This window comes from Prunus mume, linkage group LG2, assembly GCF_029339155.1.
Source record: "Prunus mume cultivar Tortuosa linkage group LG2, ASM2933915v1, whole genome shotgun sequence".
NCBI lineage: Eukaryota > Viridiplantae > Streptophyta > Magnoliopsida > Rosales > Rosaceae > Prunus > Prunus mume.
In genome coordinates, this window is record NC_142699.1 from 27,498,022 (window position 1) to 27,522,436 (window position 24,415).

A 24,415-nucleotide genomic window follows, 5' to 3' on the forward strand; every position below is an offset into this window, starting at 1 on the left:
AAAGCCTCTGATTTTTCATGCAAAAAATAAATCCAAGTTTTACGACTAAAGTCATCGATAAAACTTAAGAAATACCTCTTGTTGCTGTTTGATACAGGCTTTATAGGGCCACATATATCGGCATGTACCAGCTCCAGCTTTTGTGACGCCCTCCATAGACTTCTTTTTGGAATGGATTCCCTGTGCTGCTTTCCAACCAAACACGCTGTGCATAACTTTGCAGGAGTTATAAGAGAAGGCAAACCACTGACCATCTGTTTGTATTGAAGAGTTCTCAACCCTTTGAAGCTTAAGTGTCCGAATCTGCAATGCCATAAATAACTCTCATCTTCTATCACAGCTTGAAAACAGGTAGTAGCTTTAGGCATCATCACTGCGAGCACAACAAACATCCTGTTCGCGCTCATCTCGGACTGAATGATTAGACCCTTACTAGGATGAAACACTTTGCACTCCCCATGTTGAATCAGAATTGCCACACCTTTTTCTTGAAGCTGCCCCATACTTAACAGGTTATTTTTCAACTCAGGAATGTAATAGACCTCAGAAATTACCTGAGTGATTCCATTCACTTGCATTCGAACATTTCCTTTTCCCAAAACCGCCATCCTTGAGTTGTTGCCTAGTTTCACAGTTTGCCTGAATTGAACATCCAAATCCGAGAACCATTCTTTATTCCCACTCATATGATTACTGCATCCTGAATCGAGGAACCAGATCTCTTCTCTCTTAGCATGGTTAAGCTCTACATAGGACATTAATAACAGCTCTTCTCCTTCATCTAGTTCTGCATAGTTGGCTCCCTTCTCCCAACTGGGACACTCGTACTGAAAGTGTCCTAATTTGTGACACTTAAAGCACTCGATAGTGGCCTTGTTGAACGGTTGTCTGCCACGACCTCTTCCTCTTCCTCTTCCTCTGAACGTCCCTTGACCTCTTCCTCTGCTAGTGTTGTCTTCATGAGTGACCTTGAGAGCCTGCTCCTCTCCTCGATGGCCATTCATTCTTTGTTCATGGACTAGCAGACTGCTCTGCAGCTCGTCAATGGTCAGTGTGTTCAAATCATTGGACTCTTCAATGGAGCAAACCACATAATCAAATTTTGAAGTCATGGACCTCAAAACTTTCTCATTGATGATGGTTTGGCTCATTGTCTCACCATGAGACTTCATTTTGTTGGCTATAGTGAGAGTACGAGCAAAGAAATTATCAACAGTCTCTCCCTCCTTCATGTGGAGAGTCTCAAAGTCCCTCCGAAGTGCTTGCAACTGGACCCTCTTCACCTTGGTAGAGCCTTGGTATTTCTGTTTCATGGAGTCCCAAATACTCTTTGATGTGTCTCTGTCGAGTATAGTCTCCATGATATTCCGATCTATAGCTTGAAAAAGGTAATTCTTTACCTTTAAGTCCTTCAACTTCTGCCCCTCGACCAATTTGCGTTGTGCTTCTGCTCTGTTTCCACCCCGAAGAGACAGATTGTGTCACCACCACCGAAATCCCATTCTCTACGAGATCCCAATATTCCTTGGAACGAAGAAAGTTCTCCATCAACATCGCCCAATGATCGTAATGTCCGTCAAATTTGGGAATGGCCGGCTGCACAAAACCACTGCTATTGCTCTCCGCCATTCTGCTTGACTCCCTTACTCTGAAAGAAAACTGCGGTTTCTTTCCACACACACTCACAATCAGGCCCCCTATGATGGGGCTCTGATACCAATTGTTGAGAACACTCAGAAGAAACTATAGCACACAACCTTGAATGAAAAGTTCTTATATTCATTGATAACAAACTGCAGGCTTATAAAGCCTTTTACAAAGAGATAAAATCAAAATAACAGCCCACGTTTGCAACACCCTAAAACGTGGTAACAGACGAATAGGAATTTGTTAAAAACACAAACAACTAGTCCCTAAAGGATAGGACTTATTAACAGACTGATTAACTAAAAAATCTGAATAATAAAACTGTTAACTCTAACAGTCTTATCACATCCTAATTTCGGTTTTGCGGTTGGATGATTTGATGCACGCAATTCATATCCTATATTTTATTGTTCTGTTTTCAAGGAAGCCACTAATTAACACGTAAGTATGAACGGTGACATAAAAAATTGATAACAAGACAAATGACGTAAGGCAGCAACGAAATGGATGACGTCGGACGACTCGCCACATATGCACAAACGTGGTGGAGTTGTGTACATAAATAAGACGTGAACAAATATATTTCATGATCTTCTGATCTGCACAGAAAAAGAGAGTAAATTGTTTTATATTTAATCATGCATGTTCAATTTTCAAATACGAGGAGGAACATAAACATTCACACTTTGTCAGCCATATGGTTAGTTTAGTGGGAATGCTTAACTGGAGAAAATAATAATAATAATTTGTAGCAAAACACGAGATTTGTATGTCTTTTATTTTTTGTTTTCTCAAAAAAATAAGCAGTCCGTCGCAGATTTTTTAAATTATCACCCGAAACTGACCTATTTGTTTCTGTAGTTTAAAATTTGGTAGAATTGTAGGGCTTTTCGCTTTTAGACCATGTCAATCATTTCTGATTGATTATCTGTCCAAAGCCATTTAATTTTTTTAAACAAGAAATGATTAACATATAAAAGAAGTTGGATCCAATGTGAAATGAGGTGGATCCTTGTTATTGGATCATACTTGTCATCATTCTTGCATCATACTTTAAAACACCCAATCAGTGTAGTTGCCCTTCCGATGACATATCATTATATTGTCTTTGTGGTGAAGTAATTATGTGAGTTCTGTTTTTAACCTTCAAAATGAAATTGAAACTCTTTAACACAATTAAAACTCAAGTTCTATACTTGTTCCGGAGTTCAGATAGTAAAATACTTAACTCCTTATCCGAACACTATATTTGTTCTTACTATTTGGAATTTTAATAGGAAAATATATACTTGATTCCTTACAAACAAATCATAGTCTGAAAATCTATCTTCTCTTTTTATAATTATATTGAGGTACATTTACATACGTGTCCACTGTGATATTTGTGATGGCCTTTTGTCTACTATTTTCTCTTTCAGTTTGAGTAGCTTCACATGGAGATAACATGGGGATTAATATTTTATTTGGGACAAGTTTTAGACTAAACTGAATATGGCTATAAATAGGGCGGGCATAGTGCAAGGATGCTGCACCAACACATTTAATTATGAAAGTATAAGTGGTATATTGAGACATTTCAAAGAACATGTGGTAATCTGAGATTATTTTGAAAGCACATGGGGCATATTCATAAATAAGCACACATATATACATCAAATACTTCTTTATATGCTTAACTAATTAATACTTCTTTTATTTGATCTAAACAAAATTTCTTTATTACTATATGTTATTGTTTGGGCCAAAAAATTGACACACCCAGCCCAAATAAAATTAGGCCCTAATAAAGCTGCAAAAAATCAAAGAAAGATGGAAGCCCAAAAACTGTAAGAGACCAGCCCAAAGCTCATCAGAGCAAACAAGGCTAATCTGGGCCTCACAGCCCAATATAATAGGAAGAGGAGCCCAGAATAGGAACAATCCCACGTGACATCTCTGGGATAAAGAAAAGTCAGCAATGGCAACTGTCATAGAAGAAGTGATTGAAGGGTTCATGACATCAAGTTGATTATGAAAAAACTGAAGATCAAATCCCTCTTACATATATATATGTATATTCAGAGATTTTTCTTCTGTCTTTACAGAGAAGGTAATTCTCCCAAGGAGATAAGCAAGTTACAATCTCAGAGAAGGATAAGCAGGAAAGCAGGGAGCTGTCCAGAAAAGAAGTCAAACTAACCATCACGGGTAAAATCTCACAAGGGGCAGTTGAAATTGGGAAAGAGATTAGGTTCCTTTTCAAGAAAATCAGGGAAGTGATTGCCTATTTGAGAGCCTATCTGCCAAAACTGAAGAAATCCTATTTTCTTTCTTTCCATTAAAAAAGAAAAAGGGGGAGATATCTTTGCCGCCCAATAAATAAACACAATCACCCTACTCCAGAAAAAAACAGTTTACTATAAATACAAGAAGGAGTGAACAGGGTAAAAACACACAAAAACTCATCACCCAATCAAACAAAGATCCTACACAAGAAAACCGTCAAAGGACAAGTTCAAAATCAACCAACAAGCCCACTTGAATTTCAAGTGAAACCAGCTCCAGATCAGAATCCACAAAATCCAGATTTAAGAAACAAGTCATTCAAAACGAGATTTCTCTCGTTACAAATTTGGTTCAGCAAATCAAAACAGGCAGGGTTCGAGTCTCCTCCAAGTATGGAAAACCTCAACAAAATTCACAGTGCAGTCTCTAGCCCATCAAGCCCTCAAAAACACTCCGCCTGCAGATTGAGAAAATTGCGATTCGCCACTCAAAAGCTTCACAAAAGCATGAGGTACATCAAAGCTCTGCCAGAATCAGCCTTTGGTATCGATTTACAAGTTGAAGCCTAGCAGCCAAGGTTGTCAACGGTCCATCCAGCCCAGCGTCCCGATCCGGCCGGGCATCTCCAAATCCTGCGGACTGTAACCTTCTATCTCGATGAAATAAAGTCCCGGCTGTCCCTTCATCTTCCTCTAGTATAAGCATTCACTGTTATATTTTTGTAAAAGGCAGTTCCGCCTAAAGAACAATTTAAATCCCATCAAACCATTCTGGCCAAGGCAACCTCTTTATACTGAGATAAATTGTTAAAGTCCTCACCAGTCTGAGGCAGGAAAAGAACTTACTTGGGAGATATTCCTCACCCAAATTCACAATCGTTTGTTTGCAGAAATCAGTAACTTGGGACGCAAGTTATCCATTCCAAACCAAGTCTTCTAGAAATTTTGCTAGCAGTGGCACGCTCGCACACCAAAGAAAGCTGACTTGTTGACCAGTTTATGGTTCTCAAGGCAGTGGGGAACTTTGCCCTTCCATCATAGGAGTAAACCAAGAACGGGCAAACAATTTGGCACGCCCAGTGGGACTTCTCAGTATACATTTTCTCATTGAGTTCTTTGCCAGTCCATGAATACTGGAAGCTCTAGCCAGAACCCACACCACGACATGGAAATAAACCAAGTGGCCCTCGGGAAGGACTGAATCGAAGAAGTGATGCCCGGCATTCAAGACATGGCAGACAGGAGCGGGAGGTCCAGACCGGCTCCGAAGGATGAACTCGACATAGGAATCGTGTTACGACAAGAGGTCACAACACAAAGGAGCCAAGATACCTAAATAATATGACAGCCATGATGCAATGGCAGTCAACAGCAATTCAGGAAGGATCGAGAGGTCGCCATGGCAATTCTAATCCCGATGAGGTGGTCCAAAGAACTAGACCTTCCCTATGGTCCCCACCAGATTGGCGTGGCCATATCAAGAGAATCCTCTCGTACGGTAGCCGGATACTGTAACGGGAGAAATCCAGGTGGGCACAGGAAGTGGTTTTTCCCGCCCAAGAACGTCCGCCCCAATACGGTCGGGCTCCTACGCCAGACAAGTCCCGCAGACCAGCCAGAGCCTCACTTATTCCGCAGCAAGCGGCCCCACAAGATCTCCCTATGGAAATTCTGCCCAACAGCAATATTACCCTACAGTGCCTAGAAGGATGGACAATCCATTCCTCCACCGCAAGAGGAAGGAGAGGCAGAGGGGGAAACTATCCTTATGCTAATAACGCATGAAACAGGCATGGGGCAAATGGAGGAACCACCCAGACTGAAGAGCCGAGGAGCACAGGAAGAAGTTCGCTTAGACCATATAGGCGTAACCACGATTTGCTCACCTGCAGGACAAAACCCCTCCCTAATGCTCTAAATGACGTGGGGGCATTGCAGAGGATGATCAGGGAAATGATGGAGCCTGAGGCCAAGAGGGGGAAAAGCCCACCTATAGGAAGCCATATCCACCTTACATTAATCAGATACCCTTGTCCCCAGGTTTTAAAGTACCAAACTTCACTTTATTCAACGGAGAGGATCCTCATGCTTCATCAGTTGAGCACGTAGGTAGATTTTCCACCCAATGCATAGCCATAGAGAATAACCCACTGTTAAAGCTAAGACTTTTTGGGAACTCTCTCTCTGGACAAGCTTTCACTTGGTACACTAACCTGCCAGCAAATTCTATTCAGACTTGGGAGCAAATGGAGAGCGTCTTCCATGATTACTATTACAGATTCAGCCAGAAGTCACCATCGGTGACCTTGCCGCTCTCAAACAGAGTGAAGATGAACCTGCCCAAGACTTTATAAACAGGTTCAGGAAGCTCAAAATGAAGTGCCGAATCCCCATTGAAGAAAGACACTTCATCCAAATGCCTCAAGCTGCCCTCAAAATTTCTCTGAGGAAAAGATTTGATGGGATGTTGTTTGGAGATCCGCAGAATCGCGATAAAGCGCCAAGTACGAGGAATTGCTCAGAGAGGAACAAGAAGAGAAACTCTTCCAAAGGCACGTATTACAAATCCCCTTCTTCCTCAATACATATGATTGAAGTGGAGTCAGAAGAAGATGCAGAGGAATCGGAGGAGAGAGAGGTTGCAGTTGCGGAAATGGCAAAATTAAAGCATCCCATCAGTTGTAAAACCCTTACAAAGCCTCCAAGGGATCAAAAGCCGCCACCATTCACAGGAGGGTTCGTTCCAAACAAACCCATGCAGAACAAAGTATATTCCTTCGATCTGACCAAAGTAGATGCTTTGTTTGATGAAATGTTGCTACAGTAAAGCAATAGAGACGCCTCACAGAATGCCCAAACCAGAAGAACTCAAGGGCATACAGATTGCAGATGGCACAATTCTTGGAATCATTCTACCAATAGTTGTGTTGTTTTCAGAGATGTTATACAGAAGGATAATAGCAGAAGGTGAAGCTAGCAGTAAAACCTTCATCCGTCACCACAGATCCTTTCCCGCCACAAGTTAATATGGTCAACCTAAATTGGCGTAACGAAAGAATGATGAAGCTATAGAGGTGACTCAAGAGAAGCAATAGTTTCAAAGGAGACTATGGAAAGACCAAAAGCAACCATTTCAGCTGGAATAGTGCTCTGCAGCAGGTGCAAGTGTGAGGTGAGTGGAGGTAATCCCGAAAACAGGATTTGCCCATTCCAAGTGTTTTTGACCGGATTGGAACCACGCCCAGATAAGGCCAGACAGAGAAACTACCCTAGGCCTGTCCAATCCAAAGAAGAATGACTAAGCAGCCCAAGGAAGAAAAATCAATAAAAGTGCCTGTAGTGATAAACCTTTGGCCATCATTGAAGGTGTGGTATTCTGTCGGGAAAAGTGGCACCAACAATGGAGCCGATAAGAATCCAAAGGAGGAGGGTTCGAGACAAGATCGCACATTCCTCAATAACGAAAACGCATGTGTGCTTCAGAGGCCAATCTCGCCAAAAAGGGAAAGAGCGTAAATACTTCCCTGCATGAACAAGCAATCTCTCAACCACTGTTGAAAAAGCGAGTAATCCTCAAAGAAACCTTCTATCCATCCTACCTCCGCCTCGAAAATCTACTTAAAACTCCCGACCAGAGGAAAAAACCGATCCTATTCCAGGAGAAGGGCAAGGAGACTGGGTTGAGGAATATGAAGAGGAGCAATGGATTATGGACCATCTACAGATGACGAGTAATGCGCTCTTCTGAATGTAAGAACTAGGAGAATGGACGGAGGAGTATGATGGAGAACAGATGGATTATGAGGGAGAATTGATGCGGAAACCGAGGCACTCGATGCAGAATTGGAGGACTTGTTACGTGCTAACCTAGGCATCAATATGGTGTTCATTATGCCAGAAAAGTTCAAGGCGGTAGAGGGACGTAAGAGCACTGACTGAGACGATTTTCCCAAGAAAGTTTTGAATGCAAAGTTGGCGTAGCGGAAGAAATGCCGTATCAAAGAAATGCAGTCCCAGATGTATGAACAACCCACAAGTTGGCTACAGATCAGCTTTGCTTCTCCAAACCAACCAAAGAAATGGCAAACCACCTCGCACCCTTTGTTTATAACAGCAAACTTTGGGGTGTTTCTATTCCCAAAACTATGGTAGATGGAGGTGCAGCCATCAACCTTCTCACTGCACGTCGAGCAAAATGGGCGTAATGTAAAAGGATTTAATTCCAACCCACCGACCGTCACCAATTTCGCAGGAGGCATCACCAAAACCCTTGGGATCCTAGATGTGGATGTTTTAGTAGGAAGCAAGAAGTCTGAAGGTTGCATTCTTTGTGGTAGATACTACCTCTACCACTTACAATGCATTGCTTGGCAGAGACTGGATTCACTGTAGTCTATGTGTTCCTTCCACTCTTCATTAACAGTTAGCTTTATGGAATGAAGAAGGCTACATGGAGATAATAGAGGCCGATCCACGGCCATTTCTACCTTCTGCCATGTGTTGTGAGGCAAGGTATTATCATGATGACCTTGGTCCTTTCACCTTCTTTGGAGTCAACCAGAACGGCCGCCCCCATGGTGTCACGGCCCAGAGGCTCATTGAAGAAGGTCTAACCAATTCCTTGGAGGATTGGAACAGACCTTTTGTTCTAAATTTCCATAGCACTAATGTCTAGTCCCAATCAACAAGAAAAGGATCGAGCTGCAACAATCCGGTCCATTACAAAAAGATTGTTGATATACTGGGAGGAAAGAAAGTTTTTTGCGCAGAATCCAGCCATCAATATGGCAGAATTCACTCATGAAAGCACGGAAAGCCAGGAGGAAGAGGAACTACAGGAGGAAGTGCTAGATTTTGCACCAGCCGCACTGGATGACTCTCTGCCAGAGGTAGAAGATCCTTTGCAGGAAATAAACTTAGGAACAGGGGAGGATCCAAGGCCTACCTTTATCAGCGCACTATTGAAAGAACCACTTAAGAATGAACTCGTTGCACTTCTACAAGAGTTCAAAGATTGTTTTGCTTGGCATTATCATGAGATGCCAGGATTAGACAGGGAATTGGTAGAACACAAGCTGCCAATCAAAGAGGGATACCTTCCGGTCAAACAGGCCAGAAGAAGGATGTCCATGGACACAGAACTAAAAGTCAAAGAAGAAATAGAAAGGCTGCTCAAGGCAGGATTCATCAGGCCTGCCATCTATGCTGATTGGCTAGCTAATATTGTACCAGTTCTAAAAAGGAAAATCAGAATCTGCGTGGATTACGAAACCTGAATGAAGCCTCTCCCAAGGATGAGTACCCTATGCCAATGGCAGACATGCTAGTAGATGGAGCTGCCCACAACCAGATGCTATCTTTTATGGATGGCAACGCAGGTTACAATCAGATCATGATGGCGAAGAAGACATCCACAAGACAGCCTTCATGTGTCCAGGGCATATAGGTGCTTTTGAATACACTGTAATGCCTTTTGGCTTGAGAAATGCAGGCTACCTATCAAAGGGCAATGAATTCATTTTCCACGATATGATTGGACATTCCCTGGAAGTTTATATTGATGATGTTGTGATTAAATCACCAGAGGAGGGAAACCACATGACAAATCTAAAAAAGCATTCCTAAGAATGAGGCAACATAAACAAAATGAACCCAAAGAAGTGCGTTTTGGAGTTCAAGCGAGAAATTCCTAGGATTCTTGGTCCACCAAAGAGGCATAGAGATCGACAAAAACAAAGCAAGATCCATCATAGAAGCTTTGCCACCTAGGAACAAGAAGGAATTGCAAAGTCTCTTAGGAAAAATTAATTTTTAAGGAGATTTATATCCAATTCTGCAGAAAAGATCCACCTTTCTCTTCTTTGTTAAGATTGAAACAAGAACAAACATTTAAGTGGGAAGAAAAGACCAACAAGCTTTTGAGGAAATCAAGCATTACCTCTCAAATCCACCTCTGTCCCACCAAAGAGAGGCGGACCACTCAAGCTCTATATATCGCATCAAGTATCCATTGGAAGTTTATTGGTTCAGGATAACAAGGAAGGAAAGGAACAATGGTTTATTACCTAAGCAGAACTCTAACAGAATGTATGGAAAGAAAATATTCTGCAATTGAAAGACTTTGCCTAGCCTTGTACTTCATGCTGTAAAGTTCAGACATTACATGCTGCCTTACACCATCTATATCATTGCCAAAACAGATCTGATCAAATACATGCTAACAAGACCAATGCTAAGAGGCAGAATTGGAAAATGGACCTTGGCCTTGACAGAATTTGCCTTCAGATATGTTCCTCGAAAGCCGTCAAAGGACAAGCTGTGCAGACTTCCTAGCAGATCATCCCGGAGAGGAGATTGAAAATATGGACTCTTTAGACATAGCAAATGCAGATCTATTAACCAGAGCTCACACCTGCCTCAACAATCCTATCTACTTAGTTCATCTTGCACCTTTGGAAGTTATACTTTGATGGATCAAAAACTGATATAACTTCAGGGGCAGGAATTGTCTTGGAAGAACCACTTGGAATCGACACCGCTACTCTTTCCAATTGGATTTCCAATGCACCAACAACAGGGCAGAATATGAGGCCTTAATCATTGGCTTAGAAATACTGGTAGAACTAGGAATCCAATCTGTGAAAATTCTGGGAGATTCCATGCTGGTTTTAAAACAAATTGCTGGGGAATACAAGTGCCTAAGCCCTTCTTTGGCTGTCTACTTGGTGGCAGCTAGGAATCTAACAGAATTCAGAGAAGCCACTTGGGAACATATCCCAAGGGAAGAAAATTTTGCAGCCAATGAATTGGCCTAGGTGGCAACAGGACGTACAAATGCCCGAAGACTGTGTACAAAGAATCATCAGGATAGGAAAGAAAAGCCTACCATCCGCTCCGCCAGGGGATGGAGATAGATGTCAACTCGCCACACCATCTGAAGATGATTGGAGAAATCCTATCATGACCTATCTACGATATCCAACTTTGCCCTCTGAGAAGAGAGTCAGAATCATGGCTTTAAACTACCTTATGTGGAATGAAGATTTGGTCCGAAAGAGTAAGGATGAGGTGCTTTTAAGGTGCCTCGAAAAGAAAGAATACATGAAAGTTATGGGGGAAACCCATGAAGGAATCTGTGGAGCGCATCAAGGTGGGAGAAAAATGTGCTGGTTAATTAGGAGATATGGCTACTTTTGACCAACCATGATGAAAGATTGCATTAACTATTTCAAGGGGTGTGAATCTTGTCAAAGACACGGCCCAGTCCAGCAGGCTCCATCAGTTCCCATGAATCCAGTGGTAAAACCATGGCCCTTTAGAGGATGGGCAATGGATCTCATTGGTAAGATCTATCCAGCCAGCAAAGATCGCTTTATCATTGTTGCCACAGCACTATTTCACTAAGTGGGTAGAAGCCAAGGCTGTTAAATCTACTACATCTCAAGAGATCATCATTTTCATAGAAGAGCAGATTATACAAAGATTTGGCATCCCAGAATCAATCACAACTGATAGAGGATCCTCCTTAATATCCGGAGAAATGCCTGGACATGGCAGAGGCATTCAAAATCGATCGCTCCACCCACTCCTTATTATGCCCAAGCCAATGGACAGGCGGAATCAAGCAACAAAGTGATCATCAACATTATCAGGAAAATGCTTGAGAAGAATCCGAAACAATGGCATGAGAAGCTGTCAGAAACTCAGGCATATAGAACTTCAAAAAGAGAAGCGATCGCATGACTCCTATGCGTTAACCTACGGTCATGATGCAATTCTGCCTATGGAGATAGCTGTTCAGTCCCTCGAATTGCTCACCAACATGACTTAGTAGGAGAAAACTACTCCCGTGCCATGCTGGAACTGGAAGGATTGATGCAAGCACTGACACTCTCAACAAACTCCTGGCAGGAAAACAGCTGTATCAAGGGCCTATAACAAGAGAGTCAAGAACAAGAGTTTTGAAGAAGGGGAGATAGTCCGAAAGCTTCGCCCTGAACCCATGTGGCTGGTTATGAAAATGGTCGCCTACATGGGAAGGCCCTTTCATAATCAATCAGATCCTCGGAATGGGGGCATACAGGTTGCAGGATAGGGATGGAGAAATTCATACGGCCCCAATCAATGGCAAATGGTTAAAAAAGTTTTATCCAACCATGTGGGATTCGCAGGCTGTACAAACAGACCCTGGGATAGACACAAGATTACACTAAAAATCTTTTGATTCCTTTCAAAATTACCCTTGTTTTAGATTTATTTTGAGTTTGTCCCTTTGTTGTACTTCTACTTCTGTTTTCCGTTCGTTCCATCAATAGAAATAAAAAAAACTAGAAGTTACAACAAAAATAAACTTTATTTAAAAATAAATAAGCCGTGGGGCCTTCCCCACGGCAAGCTGTTCAGAAAAAAGCAAAATATAACGAAATCAAAATCCTAATTTTCTAAGAGTCTCTTGCAGGTTAGTCTTCTTGATAGAAAGTTCCTTTTGGAGCAGCACACCCTGATGAATTGAAGCCTCTGCAATCTCCCTGGCCTAGAAGCGCAACCATGCTCTGTACAAGGAAGGTGGCTTTGGTCTTAGAACTCAATCCAGCCCCGAGTCCTGTGTTGTACTTCCCGGCGTTCCGCTAGCTGCCTTTGAAGATCCGCAACTGTTTCTCCAAATTATCTGCAGCAGCTTTGGCTTCTTTGTACCCGCAACCATCCGTCCAGCTCGCTTTGCGTAAATCAGCCAAGTTGGCTTCATGAGTGGTCTTGCGTAACTCAGAGGTTTTGAAGGTGGGCCTCAGATCTTCATAACGGTCGTGAAGGTTAAGCACATCCCTTGCCAAGCCAAGGCTCATCTCAAGTATGGGTTTTGGGGCCATGTTCTGTCTATGCAGCAGATCCAGATCCTTCATCAGCTGATCAAAGGCCTCTCTGTCCTCATCTAGCTCCAATTCAGATGCGCCAGATCTTCGCTCCATTGCTTTTCCACGCCTCGACTTTATCTTACCAACAGAGAGCCGAGCTTTTCCAACTTATCCTGGGCATCTAGGTCCATAGCTTCAAATTCCGCCACTCTAGATCAGCAAAGAGGCCGTGGCGATGAACCTGCAAGGGAATGTATAGGCATCTGTAGAAGGAAGCATAAGTCAAAACAAGGCAGAAACAGAAAAGAAGAAAACAAAAAGTACAAAAGCACTCACAAAGAACAATCGGAGGTCTGCGAGGATGGTCCTCACTGCCAAGATCCCAGCAATTTTCGATGTTTCGCCTATAAAGATTTGAGGGTCAAAGAGAGATAGAGGAACAGGACAGAACCACATAAGACAGGAAAAGACAGAGTAAGGACAGAACTCACCATGAAGCCAGGAACGGCAGCAGCCACTTCTACTATGGTTTCAGGAGCAGGAACCACTTGTTCGATTGTTCCCGTGCTCGATCCGATTTGCTCGCCGATCCTCACCGCTGGAGCGCAAAGTGGAATGTTCGCCTCGATCATCAAAAAGGGCCACCTCTGAGTTGGTTAGCCCTGCCCTATATCTTCCTCGCCTTCCGAGCCAAGGCAATGCTCTCCGCTATCACCTCAGCAGAATTTCCTCCTATGGATGCAGTCGAACAGGGAAATAAGAGTGCAGCAGAAACAAATACTGCCAAGTATATAAAACTCACATCTTCTTCCACTGTTTTGGCCTTCTCTTGAGGCTCCTCTCCTACCTCTTCCAGCTCTTCCAGCTCCCTTTCTTGCTCCACACCAAAGCCTCTCTCGATCATCATCCGTGCTGTAGTGGTGGTAGGAACTGCCCTAGTTCCCTCCGGGGCCACATATTCTTCTACAATCTTCTTTCTAAGTCTTTTTGACTTAGTAAGAGGAGGAGAAGGACTTCCAACTGCAACAGACAAAAAATAAGTTTGACTGAACAAGATTATGAAGAATTCAAAAGGAAATCAAAGAATACCGAGTCATAGATCGGGCAGTTTCTTTTCTCTTTTTTTAACGGAGAAGTGGCCTCAACAGAGTCTGTTCTACCTGATCTTCTTCTTCTTCTTCTTCTTCCTCTTCTCCATTCCCGGAGGGCAGCTCCAGATCCCAGCAGCAATAATGAATTAACTATGCAGATGACAAAAGTCAAAGGTCAATCCAGTAGAAGAGTAGTAGGAGAAACTGAATAAACATCACAAACTTACCAAACACCTCTCCACTTTGGGCTGGTTGGCTCCCTATATTCTTTGTCAAAGAGGGATCTGAGTACAGACAGAAAAGATTAGCATCATCACTAAAAACAGAATGGGCAACAACAGACAGAACTGAGAGATTACCTTCTATAACTTGCATGTTGATGTCTTTGATGGTCTGCACCATGAATTTGTGAGTCTCTTCGTCTGAATGGACATTCCAATTGTCCCAGCCCTTAAAAAGGACTGAAGTGCGGTCGGAAGCAGATCACGGAATCTGGCTTTCCACCAAGCATCAAACTCCGCAGAACTGCAGGAGTTCAATTCCCATGAAGGATAAAGGGCATCTGCACTATTGTTGATCTTATTCACCGCACACCTGGCATCTTTGTGGACCTCCAAGTCATCCGCGTCCCTCCAAGAAGACCCCGATTACAGCTTCTGATGACTTGAGGGGTATGAGCTGAGGGCAGCCAAGTTGCCTTGCACAGAAGTTGGGATGGTAGACTTCCGCCCCTAAATGATAATTTGGAGGCTTTCCTCCTCCATGAGGCAGATCTCTGGGTAAGGTCACACTCAGGAACTTCTTCCTAAAATCATTCTGGCGATTCTTCTTCCGGCTCCTTCTCAAACAGACGATGTCCAGGTTGAAACCACGGATAGGTCCTCCCGATCACCACTTGCCATCGCTACGCAGACCTCTTGGTACAATGCCCAAGATCATCGTACTCATCGATTGATCGCTGGGGACTTCCGACAACAATGGTTGAGCCGTAACTGATCCTCACCGTAACTATATCCGAAACCTTAACTCAGAAAATAGACATGCAGCAGATTTGAATCATCTGAAGGCACCAGAGAGCATGATTTAGCGGATACTCCAGGTGGCGGTATGCGTGTTCTTGAATAGATGGGCCGAATTGTAGGCCCGAGTCCAACATCGCATGATTATGCGAGCTTCGCAGATGTCTATACTCAAGCAGAATCAGAAGAGCGACAAGGTAACAAACCTGCTCAGCCAATACAGAGGAACAACATATCTTTGCTCGCCGATCTTTGTCCTTCTCAAAGCACTAAATTTTCGAGATAATTGGAGAAGGAGCAATTACGCTGATCGTATCGGGAAATAGTGAATGGCTTGGCTAGCTTCACTGGTCCTTCTTCCCGTGATAATCACCAACAGCATCAACAGGTCTTCCATGAGGCCTAAAGCCAAAAATCTGAGCCATATCCAGCAGAGTTGGAGCTATGGGGCCTATACGAAATCGAAGGTGTTATCGCGAATTCCGTAAACACAGAGCAGCAGCAAGCGTGTTCTCATCCCTGTTGATAGATTGCCTGGATAGGAGTATGGCGTCATAAATTCCAGCCCGCTTCAGTGAGCCCCAAATCGAGGAAGAAGTCTGTCAATCCAATCAGCCCACTTGACTGGACTATTTCTCACTTCACCTGGATAGGAACGAACGACTCAAATTCTTGCTAACCCAAGAATGAGAAGCCAGAGCGTAAGAGCTCTCAAACATAGAGGGCCTCAAAGATCCTTCTTCATCACTCTGCCATCTCGGGAGGAACGGGCCAAACCAGTGAGGCCCCAGCACCAAGGTGTTTTCGAACAAATGGAGGACATTTTCATCTAGGTTTTTCTGGGCAAAAGGATGGAGCTTGCTCCTAACCTCTATCGCATGCTTATCAATCCCAGCCCCAGTAATGTAGTCTGGAAGAACCGGAACAGAGGAAGACTGAGCACGGGATTTCGGGGAAGACATTTCTTGGAGTTATTTTTTCTAAAAGGGAGGTTCACAGGAAGGGCAAGGCAGGATCGAGCGAAAGGAAGTTATCGAAAGAAAGAAAGCTCAAGAGGAATCAAGTTTGAAAGAACTAGGTTTTTCAGGTGAACAGAAACGGGGGGTTTTTAAATTTCTTTTAAAGAAGCCAGAAAACGTGGGAAAGAGAAGACATCGACGTGGAGAAGACAAGGCGTCACCTGATATTGACTAGCTAATAAAGAGCTAGTAACTGAAAACTGCTTCACACGGGCACTAGCTTAGTGGGAAGAGTGGCAGACGTGAGGTAACGGGGGAATTTACCACGCGCCAATTTAATGGCCATAATCATTTAAGTCTCAAACTGCGTTCCAAAACGATTCAGACTTATAGCATTGTTTGGGCCAAAAATTGACACACCTAGCCCATTTGTGGAAAATTAGGCCGTAATAAAGCTGCAAAAAATCAAAGAAAGATGGAAGCCCAAAACTGTAAGAGACCAGCCCAAAGCTCATCAGAGCAAACAAGGCTAATCTGGGCCTCACAGGCCCAATATAATAGGAAGAAGGAGCCCAGAAATAGGAACAATCCCACGTGACATCTCTGGGATAAAGAAAAGTCAGCAATGGCAACTGTCATAGAAGAAGTGATTGAAGGGTTCATGACATCAAGTTGATTCTGAAAAAACTGAAGATCAAATCCCTCTTACATATATATATGTATATTCAGAGATTTTTCTTCTGTCTTTACAGAGAAGGTAATTCTCCCAAGGAGATAAGCAAGTTACAATCTCAGAGAAGGATAAGCAGGAAAGCAGGGAGCTGTCCAGAAAAGAAGTCAAACTAACCATCACGGGTAAAATCTCACAAGGGGCAGTTGAAATTGGGAAAGAGATTAGGTTCCTTTTCAAGAAAATCAGGGAAGTGATTGCCTATTTGAGAGCCTATCTGCCAAAACTGAAGAAATCCTATTTTCTTTCTTTCCATTAAAAAAGAAAAAGGGGGAGATATCTTTGCCGCCCAATAAATAAACACAATCACCCTACTCCAGAAAAAAACAGTTTACTATAAATACAAGAAGGAGTGAACAGGGTAAAAACACACAAAAAACTCATCACCCAATCAAACAAAGATCCTACACAAGAAAACCATCAAAGGACAAGTTCAAAATCAACCAACAAGCCCACTTGAATTTCAAGTGAAACCAGCTCCAGATCAGAATCCACAAAAATCCAGATTTAAGAAACAAGTCATTCAAAACGAGATTTCTCTCGTTACAAATTTGGTTCAGCAAATCAAAACAGGCAGGGTTCAAGTCTCCTCCAAGTATGGAAAACCTCAACAAAATTCACAGCAGCCTCAAGCCCTCAAAAATACTCCCGCCGTGCAGATTGAGAAAATTGCGCTCGCCCACTCAAAAGCTTCACAAAAGCATGAGGTACATCAAAGCTCTGCCAGAATCAGCCTTTGGTATCGATTTACAAGTTGAAGCCTAGCAGCCAAGGTTGTCAACGGTCCACCTTAAGCGCCCCAGCCTAGCCCTGCATCTCCACCCACCTGCACTGTAACCTTCTATCTCGATGTAAATAAAGTCCCTACTGTCCCTTCATCTTCCTCTAGTATAAGCATTCACTGTTATATTTTTGTAAAAGGCAGCCTAAAGAACAATTTAAATCCCATCAAACAATTCTGGCCAAGGCAACCTCTTTATACTGAGATAAATTGTTAAAGTCCTCACCAGTCTGAGGCAGGAAAAGAACTTACTTGGGAGATATTTCTCACCCAAATTCACAATCGTTTGTTTGCAGAAATCAGTAACTTGGGACGCAAGTTATCCATTCCAAACCAAGTCTGCTAGAAATTTTGCTAGCAGTGGCACGCTCGCACACCAAAGAAAGCTGACTTGTTGACCAGTTTATGGTTCTCAAGGCAGTGGGGAACTTTGCCCTTCCATCATAGGAGTAAACCAAGAACGGGCAAACAGTTATATTAATAGACTATATAACAATCCTTTTTAATGGGTATATGGGACCTTGTAAATTAATCTCACTTCACATACACTTTGATAGCTTTCTTTTTCTGTTTTACAATATATATGATGATTGTTCACAAGTGTTTATAACTCTTTTGAAATTCATTGGAATCCTAAGTAAATTCAACCTGTATCCATTTATTATAGCCATAGCAATGGTTAGTTATGGATCAATAAATATATGTGTTGTCTGTGTTCTTTCTAGGAACATGTAGCATGGAGAAATTATCGAGTGTTGCTATTTTCATCTTTTTGTTCTATTTTTTCACTCACCTTATTTTCAAAATTTTAAAGATAAATTTACCCTTTGTAAAATGACTTCTAAGACTCCCTTCTCCCTCATCTCGACGAAACCCCAACAGCCCTACCACCCAGCCACACATTCGGACCCCACCTCCTCTCTTCCCGCCTCTCTCTTTAATAGCCAGGGCCCACCTAACCATCTGTCTCACCTTCCCCACGCACCCATCCACCCTCTCCCTCCTCCTTTTTTCTCCCTATTTCTCTCCTCCCTCCTCTCGACAGCCACCCCCTATGAATGAATTGATTCTTTTAATTGATTCTTCTTTTTTTCCTGTGTTATTTGGTATGATTTTAGGTTGAATAACTCAAAGGGTTATTGGATTTTGGATTGGCTGGGGTTGAAGGCTTGAAGCATGCTTTCAATGAAAGCAAGGAGCATGCAGTAGGGGCTTGGGAAAAAGGGGTGTCTTTTGGGGATTTTTTTGGAACTGTGATTGAATAAGAAGAATAGGAAGAGATTGATGTGTTTGTTTGGGTTTTTTTATAAATTTTTTAACTTGCTTTTTGGGTTTTATTTGAATTAATAATAAAATGGAGGAATAATGGTGAGTGGAAAGATAAGACCGTGTTTTTTCAATTTTACATGATGAATGAGAAGATAAAATTAATGAGAAAATAGGACAGATGGTGAAAATACCAGCACTCATGATAAATGGAGCTTAAGTGCATGCCAAACTGCCCACCAGTTCTTATGACCCTGCATTCACAAACACCGGCATAACTACTCCAATGGCTTAGGTGGGCTGTAGCATAGTGAAGCTTTTGGGGGAAAAAAAAAAATCCTATAAACAAGTTGTTTTAAATATGAGTAATGCTACACTTACGACATTTTTATCCCACATTTCTATACCACATAATGTGACATGTCCATATTATATGCCACATCAATTAAATTAATTAAGTATAATTTAATTAAGACAATTAGAAAAACAAATATTTGAATAAATCATAAAAGAAAATAAAATATTAAATAATTTTAATTGATGTGGCTGTCCACCTCAACTGCCACATAAGATGGTATGAAGATGTGGTATACAAATGTGGTAAAAGTAGCATTATTCTTTAAGTATAGCCCGTATTTATTAAACTATTAAAATTCAAACCAATTCTTTATCAATTTAGTTGTAGGGCTTTTTGTTTTAAAATAACTTATCAATTTGACAACCCTCACCCCCTTACAGAGACCACGACTTTTTGTTTTCTAAATCCCAACAAAAACACTTCGACTTCGACTTCGACTAAAGGGTAGAGTCTTAGCCTTAACTCTTCAACTCGTTAAAACAACTCTTAGCAACAAAATGGAGAATGAGTTTCTAGTGGACTATATGATTGTCTACAATTAAAAAAATTGTTTATTGATTCAAATGCAATAACAAAAAAATTCAATTCTCTCAAAGATTGCATGACAAAACTTAAATAGGTACACATTTAATTATGTTGTTGAAGTGTTTTTGGTCGCATTTAATATGTATTTATTTTATGTTAAAATTTATTGAAAATTAATTAATGAAGTTATGAACTAATGTGATTTATATAATTTAATATATACTTTTATTTATAAAAATACTATAGAAACGGTAAGTGAAAAAAAAAATTTGATCATTAGATTTTAAGTTAACAACTTTAACTAGCCCACGCGTTGAAAAATTCATGATCCCGCCATTGTTGACAAATGCTATTTTATTATTTCATTTGTTGCATCGTAATTTCTACTTCTGAGAAGCCACCAATTAACACGTAAGTACGAACACTCGCATGGATATTTTAACAAAAAATTAGTGGTGACGTAAAGCAGGAACGACATCGATGACGATGGACGACAAGTGCAAATATATATATCGCGATCTTCGGATCTGCACAGAAAAAAAGAGTAAATTGTTTTGGTACGCTGATGAAGTGTCTTATATTCAATCATGCAAGCATGTTCTTATTTTCAAATAAGAGGAACACAACCATTAAATACTTTCTCAGCCATGGATGGTTAGGCAGTGGGAATGCTCAACCGGAGAAAATAATAATAACATTTTGTTGCAAACACAAACTGGCACTTGATCATGATATACTGTATTCTTTTTTCAATACTCAAAACACGAGATTTGTATGTCTTTTTTATTTCATTTTATTGTTTCTTCGAGTGATATAATTATATTGGAATGCGAGCAATATAATTATTGTTTCTTTGATCCAAACTAAGTTTATATGTCAATTATTTCCGATTGATTATCTGTCAAGAGCCCTTTAATTTTTGAACCAAGAAAGCACATTAATATATATATGTATATGTATATATTGAAAGCTTTCTTCATGGAAGCCATTGACGAGCTCAAGCAAGCTTTGAGAAATAGAGGTATCGAGAGAAAGAAACAGAAAGAGAGAAAAAGAGAAATATTGTGAAACTGATTTTCTCATTAGATGATTACAGAACTTACAGGTCAAGGCTTTTATATATTTTAGCTAACTAAATAGCAAATTAAGTTAACAGAAACTAACAGCCAGCTCATCCCAAACTAACAGACACGTGACAGAAGGTATTGAATCATGAGTTACAATCTGGTGGTTTGGGTTGTAGGCTAACATATATATATAAGAAGTTAGATCCAATGTGAAACATATCATATGGCAAATCAGGAGCATAATAAAATAACGCGGTGGATCCTTGTTATACGCTGCTGACCTAATTAAGGTGTCCGACGGGAATCAGCTTAGAAGACTATAAATAGGGCTGTAGGCAAGCACTGAACTCACTGCAAAGACAAGCCATCCTAGTTATTTTGTGTTCTGCGCCTTAAACCCCAATACCTAGAGTTTCCATTCCAACCAAGCCATCACCATGGTCTCCGTCTCGATCTCGGTCTCTCAAGTAGTGAGTAGTACTACTACAAGTGATGAAGCAATGGAGGTTGCTAAGAAGAAGCGCCTGTTTGCCATGAGTGACACAGAAATTTTGGAAGGCATTTATGCCACTCATGTAGTTAGTCATGTGCATGATTCCTTTGACGTCCATTCTCTTTTCTCCATCACTCAGAGCATCATTAAGTGTTCAAAGCAGATCATCGATAATATTGACCACAGGGTACGTACAAATAAAAATTATAATTACTCACGGTGTAAATTACCAACGCTGGTATCATGATTTTGATATTGGTTGTGGTTTGGCATGGCTCTTAGTTGTTTTTTTGGCACATTAAGGAACATATATATTCTACAATTTGCACGTTACAATGTGTACATCTTTCATTTGATTTAATGTGTATAGACTATAAATGTCACGGAACCCATTGGAGTATTTGATTATTTACTGCTCCACCTCAGACCAATGGTACTTTCTTTTCCAACATAACATACCCTTTCATTTTATCAATCGAATGCATCTACAAACACAATAAAATTTCATCAAACAATTCAAATGCAACAAAAGAAAAAGAACCAATTATGCTACATTTTCCATGGATCAAATCCGTAATCAAATAGAAGAACCAAGAATTTCCGGTTCTGTGAACGTGAACGAGGACCATGCTTTCCCAAAAATAACTTCAGTGGGTGGGGTGTGAAGATTCCGGAAGTAGTGGGTTAGGGTTTCCTTTCATCTAGGATCGTATACCAATCGGACTAGGATTCAAAGTTCAACAAGTAGAAGGGGTTGTAATTTATTGCTTGTGACTTCTTTTGCAGGCCACCCAAGTGCATGCTGACACTAGGGATGGAATAACTATTGCATCCAGCTTCAGCACGCCATTGTGCCTTCTAAAGTCCATAATTCGCGAGGTAATTTCATGGCATTATAATTTCCTTATTGGTTTTGATTCTTTAATTACTTTCTAACAACGAGAAAATAAATACCACTAAACCAAGCCCTAAATCTACATATTAATACATATTTAACTAATAATCATAGTAATTAAATATGACATTTCAGGTGCCATGTAAGGCTCCAGGTGAAGAGAATGCCCACGATGCTACGCTGAAAATACTTAACAAGGTGTCAAAGTATTCATGGGAAGCGAAGGCTGTGCTGGCCCTGGCTGCTTTTTCTTTGGAATATGGTGAGTTCTGGCTCACTGCCCAGCATCAACAATCTGACCAACTTGCCAAGTCTGGCATTCCTCAAGGGAGTACCAGTCCTTCTGAAGCCTGAAAACCTCAAGCAAAGAGGCCAAGCAGTTGCTCAGCTCAACAATGTGATAATGTCCACCTTGCAAGTGATTGATTGCATCTTTGAGTTGGAGAAGCTGTCCATTACTTATAATGAGGTAAAGGAGTTGAGAGAAATCTTGGCAAGTGCAAGGAAAGATATCTCAGTGAATGTCTACTGGTGTATCATTACAACTGTAGCTTGCGCCACTAATATCAGCCTCCTTACTAGTGATGAGTAAGTTTCATCCATCTTCTCCATGCTTATACATCATGTACGCTTACTCAATTGTTTAGATTGACAGTCGAATTGAACAATATAACATGTACGTCATCCAAAACAGCATACGTATGAAGCAACTGATTTGTACATAGTATAACTGTTTTACTTCCTTCATGTCAGGGGGAACACACCCGAACTTGTCCAGTATGCTCATAAGATCATAATCATCCTCAATAAACTCAAACTACATCTTAAGATCTGCAAAGAGGAAATAGGTAGGTTGCTTGATGAGAACTCACGAGGAAAGGTTATATGTTGCTCTTGTAATGCAATGCTGACATTCCCTTTTTGTCTTATTTAATACAGAGAAGCTACAGACCTACATGAAGCTGAAGCAACTCTTTCAAATTCCTACTGAGATTATGGAGGTTATGAAGACCCTGATCTTTTTCAAGGATAATGTCAACACGACCATTTTGGATGGTTCTACTAAGAAACCGGTTTGCTTTCTCGATCATAGCACATATTTCTTTTGAATTTGAATGAATAACCATATATAGAATGTATCAAGATCCTGAATTCATTAATATTATCTAAACAGGTTCACATCGACATCCTAAGGACGACAAATGTGTTAATGTTCATTTCGAGCCTAGATATATCAGAAGATTATATTTCTCTTCTCAAACCCATCTATGATTTTACAAAGAAAAGTAACGAGTATAAGATTGTTTGGGTTCCTGTTGTGGAGAAATGGACTACAGAGCTGCAAGTCAAGTTTGAGACCCTGAGGGTTAAGATGCCATGGTAGACAGTTGGCCAGGCTGGTGCCCACATAGCAGGCATCAAGTACATCAAGGAAGATTGGAACTTCAATGGCAAGCCTATGCTGGTGGTCTTGAACTCAAAAAGTGAGCTCCAACATTCGAACGCTCTGCGCATGATTTCGATATGGGGAAAAGAAGCCTTCCCTTTCGACCAGAAAAAAGAAGAAGAACTCTTACTTTCTCTCCGAGATACATGGTTTACCGCGGTAATAGATGGGATTCACACATCTGTAACCGAATGGGTATGTTAATTCTTTTCTGAAATATGGATATCTTTAAAGGAGAACTTTAATAAATTAGTATTATGGTCATTGAATCGTGCGGTGAAGGTCGCACATTTCTTAAATGTAAACATCGACTGACTCTACATTTACATTTTTGTTACCAATAGATCAAGCAGGAGATTTCTTCTACGGAGGGGATTCAGTTTGGACGAATCAGTTCAAGGAGAAAGCAACTGCTCTTAAAAATGATGACATCCTAAAGAGATCAAAGATTTCTCTTGAGTTATATCATGTGGAGAAGAATGCAAATAATGATGCAGGGGATGACAACTTTAACACCTTCTGGTCCGCCATAGAAACCATGTTCCATATCAAGGTTAGCAGCAAGCAGATTGACGACGTGGTAAGACAAGTTCAAAAGCTGCTTTCCTGCAAAGATGACAAGAGTGGATGGGCTGTGCTCATCCAAGGCCGTAGGATCGTGACCATTGTTGCCGGTTCGACAATCTATACGGTCCTGGAGAAATACTACACGTGGAATCAGCAAGTAACAATAACAATAGAAAACTTCGGACAAGTTTTTGAGCAACAGCATAAGGAGGTTGTAAAAATTGGTCACGTCTGCAGCTGCTTTAGCATCCCAAGTGCAACAGGAAGCACCCTAGCGGCCATGATCTGCTACGAGTGTGGCAATCCCATGGAGACATTCTTTAGCTATAAGTGCTGCCATGTCAAGAAGCAGACCCTTTGATCACTTGGTAATTACTTGCGCGCTACGAAACATGAAACAAAAGGATCACCGAGAGATCAGCAAGGGTTAAGAATGCATGTTGTTTTCATTTGA

At 41.2% G+C, this 24,415-nt stretch overlaps 1 protein-coding gene across 1 annotated transcript; it reads left to right on the forward strand.

Annotated features, from left to right (window-relative positions):
* The first annotated feature begins 22,069 nt into the window (after window positions 1-22,069).
* LOC148919952 (protein SIEVE ELEMENT OCCLUSION B-like) lies at window positions 22,070-24,344 on the forward strand. The gene is given in 7 exon segments (XM_089044496.1): window positions 22,070-22,261; window positions 22,263-22,535; window positions 22,701-22,795; window positions 22,887-23,020; window positions 23,122-23,250; window positions 23,332-23,589; window positions 23,699-24,344. Coding segments are annotated over 7 exon segments (1,704 nt in total). The 5' UTR covers window position 22,070; the 3' UTR covers window positions 24,323-24,344.
* The last annotated feature ends 71 nt before the right edge of the window (window positions 24,345-24,415 follow it).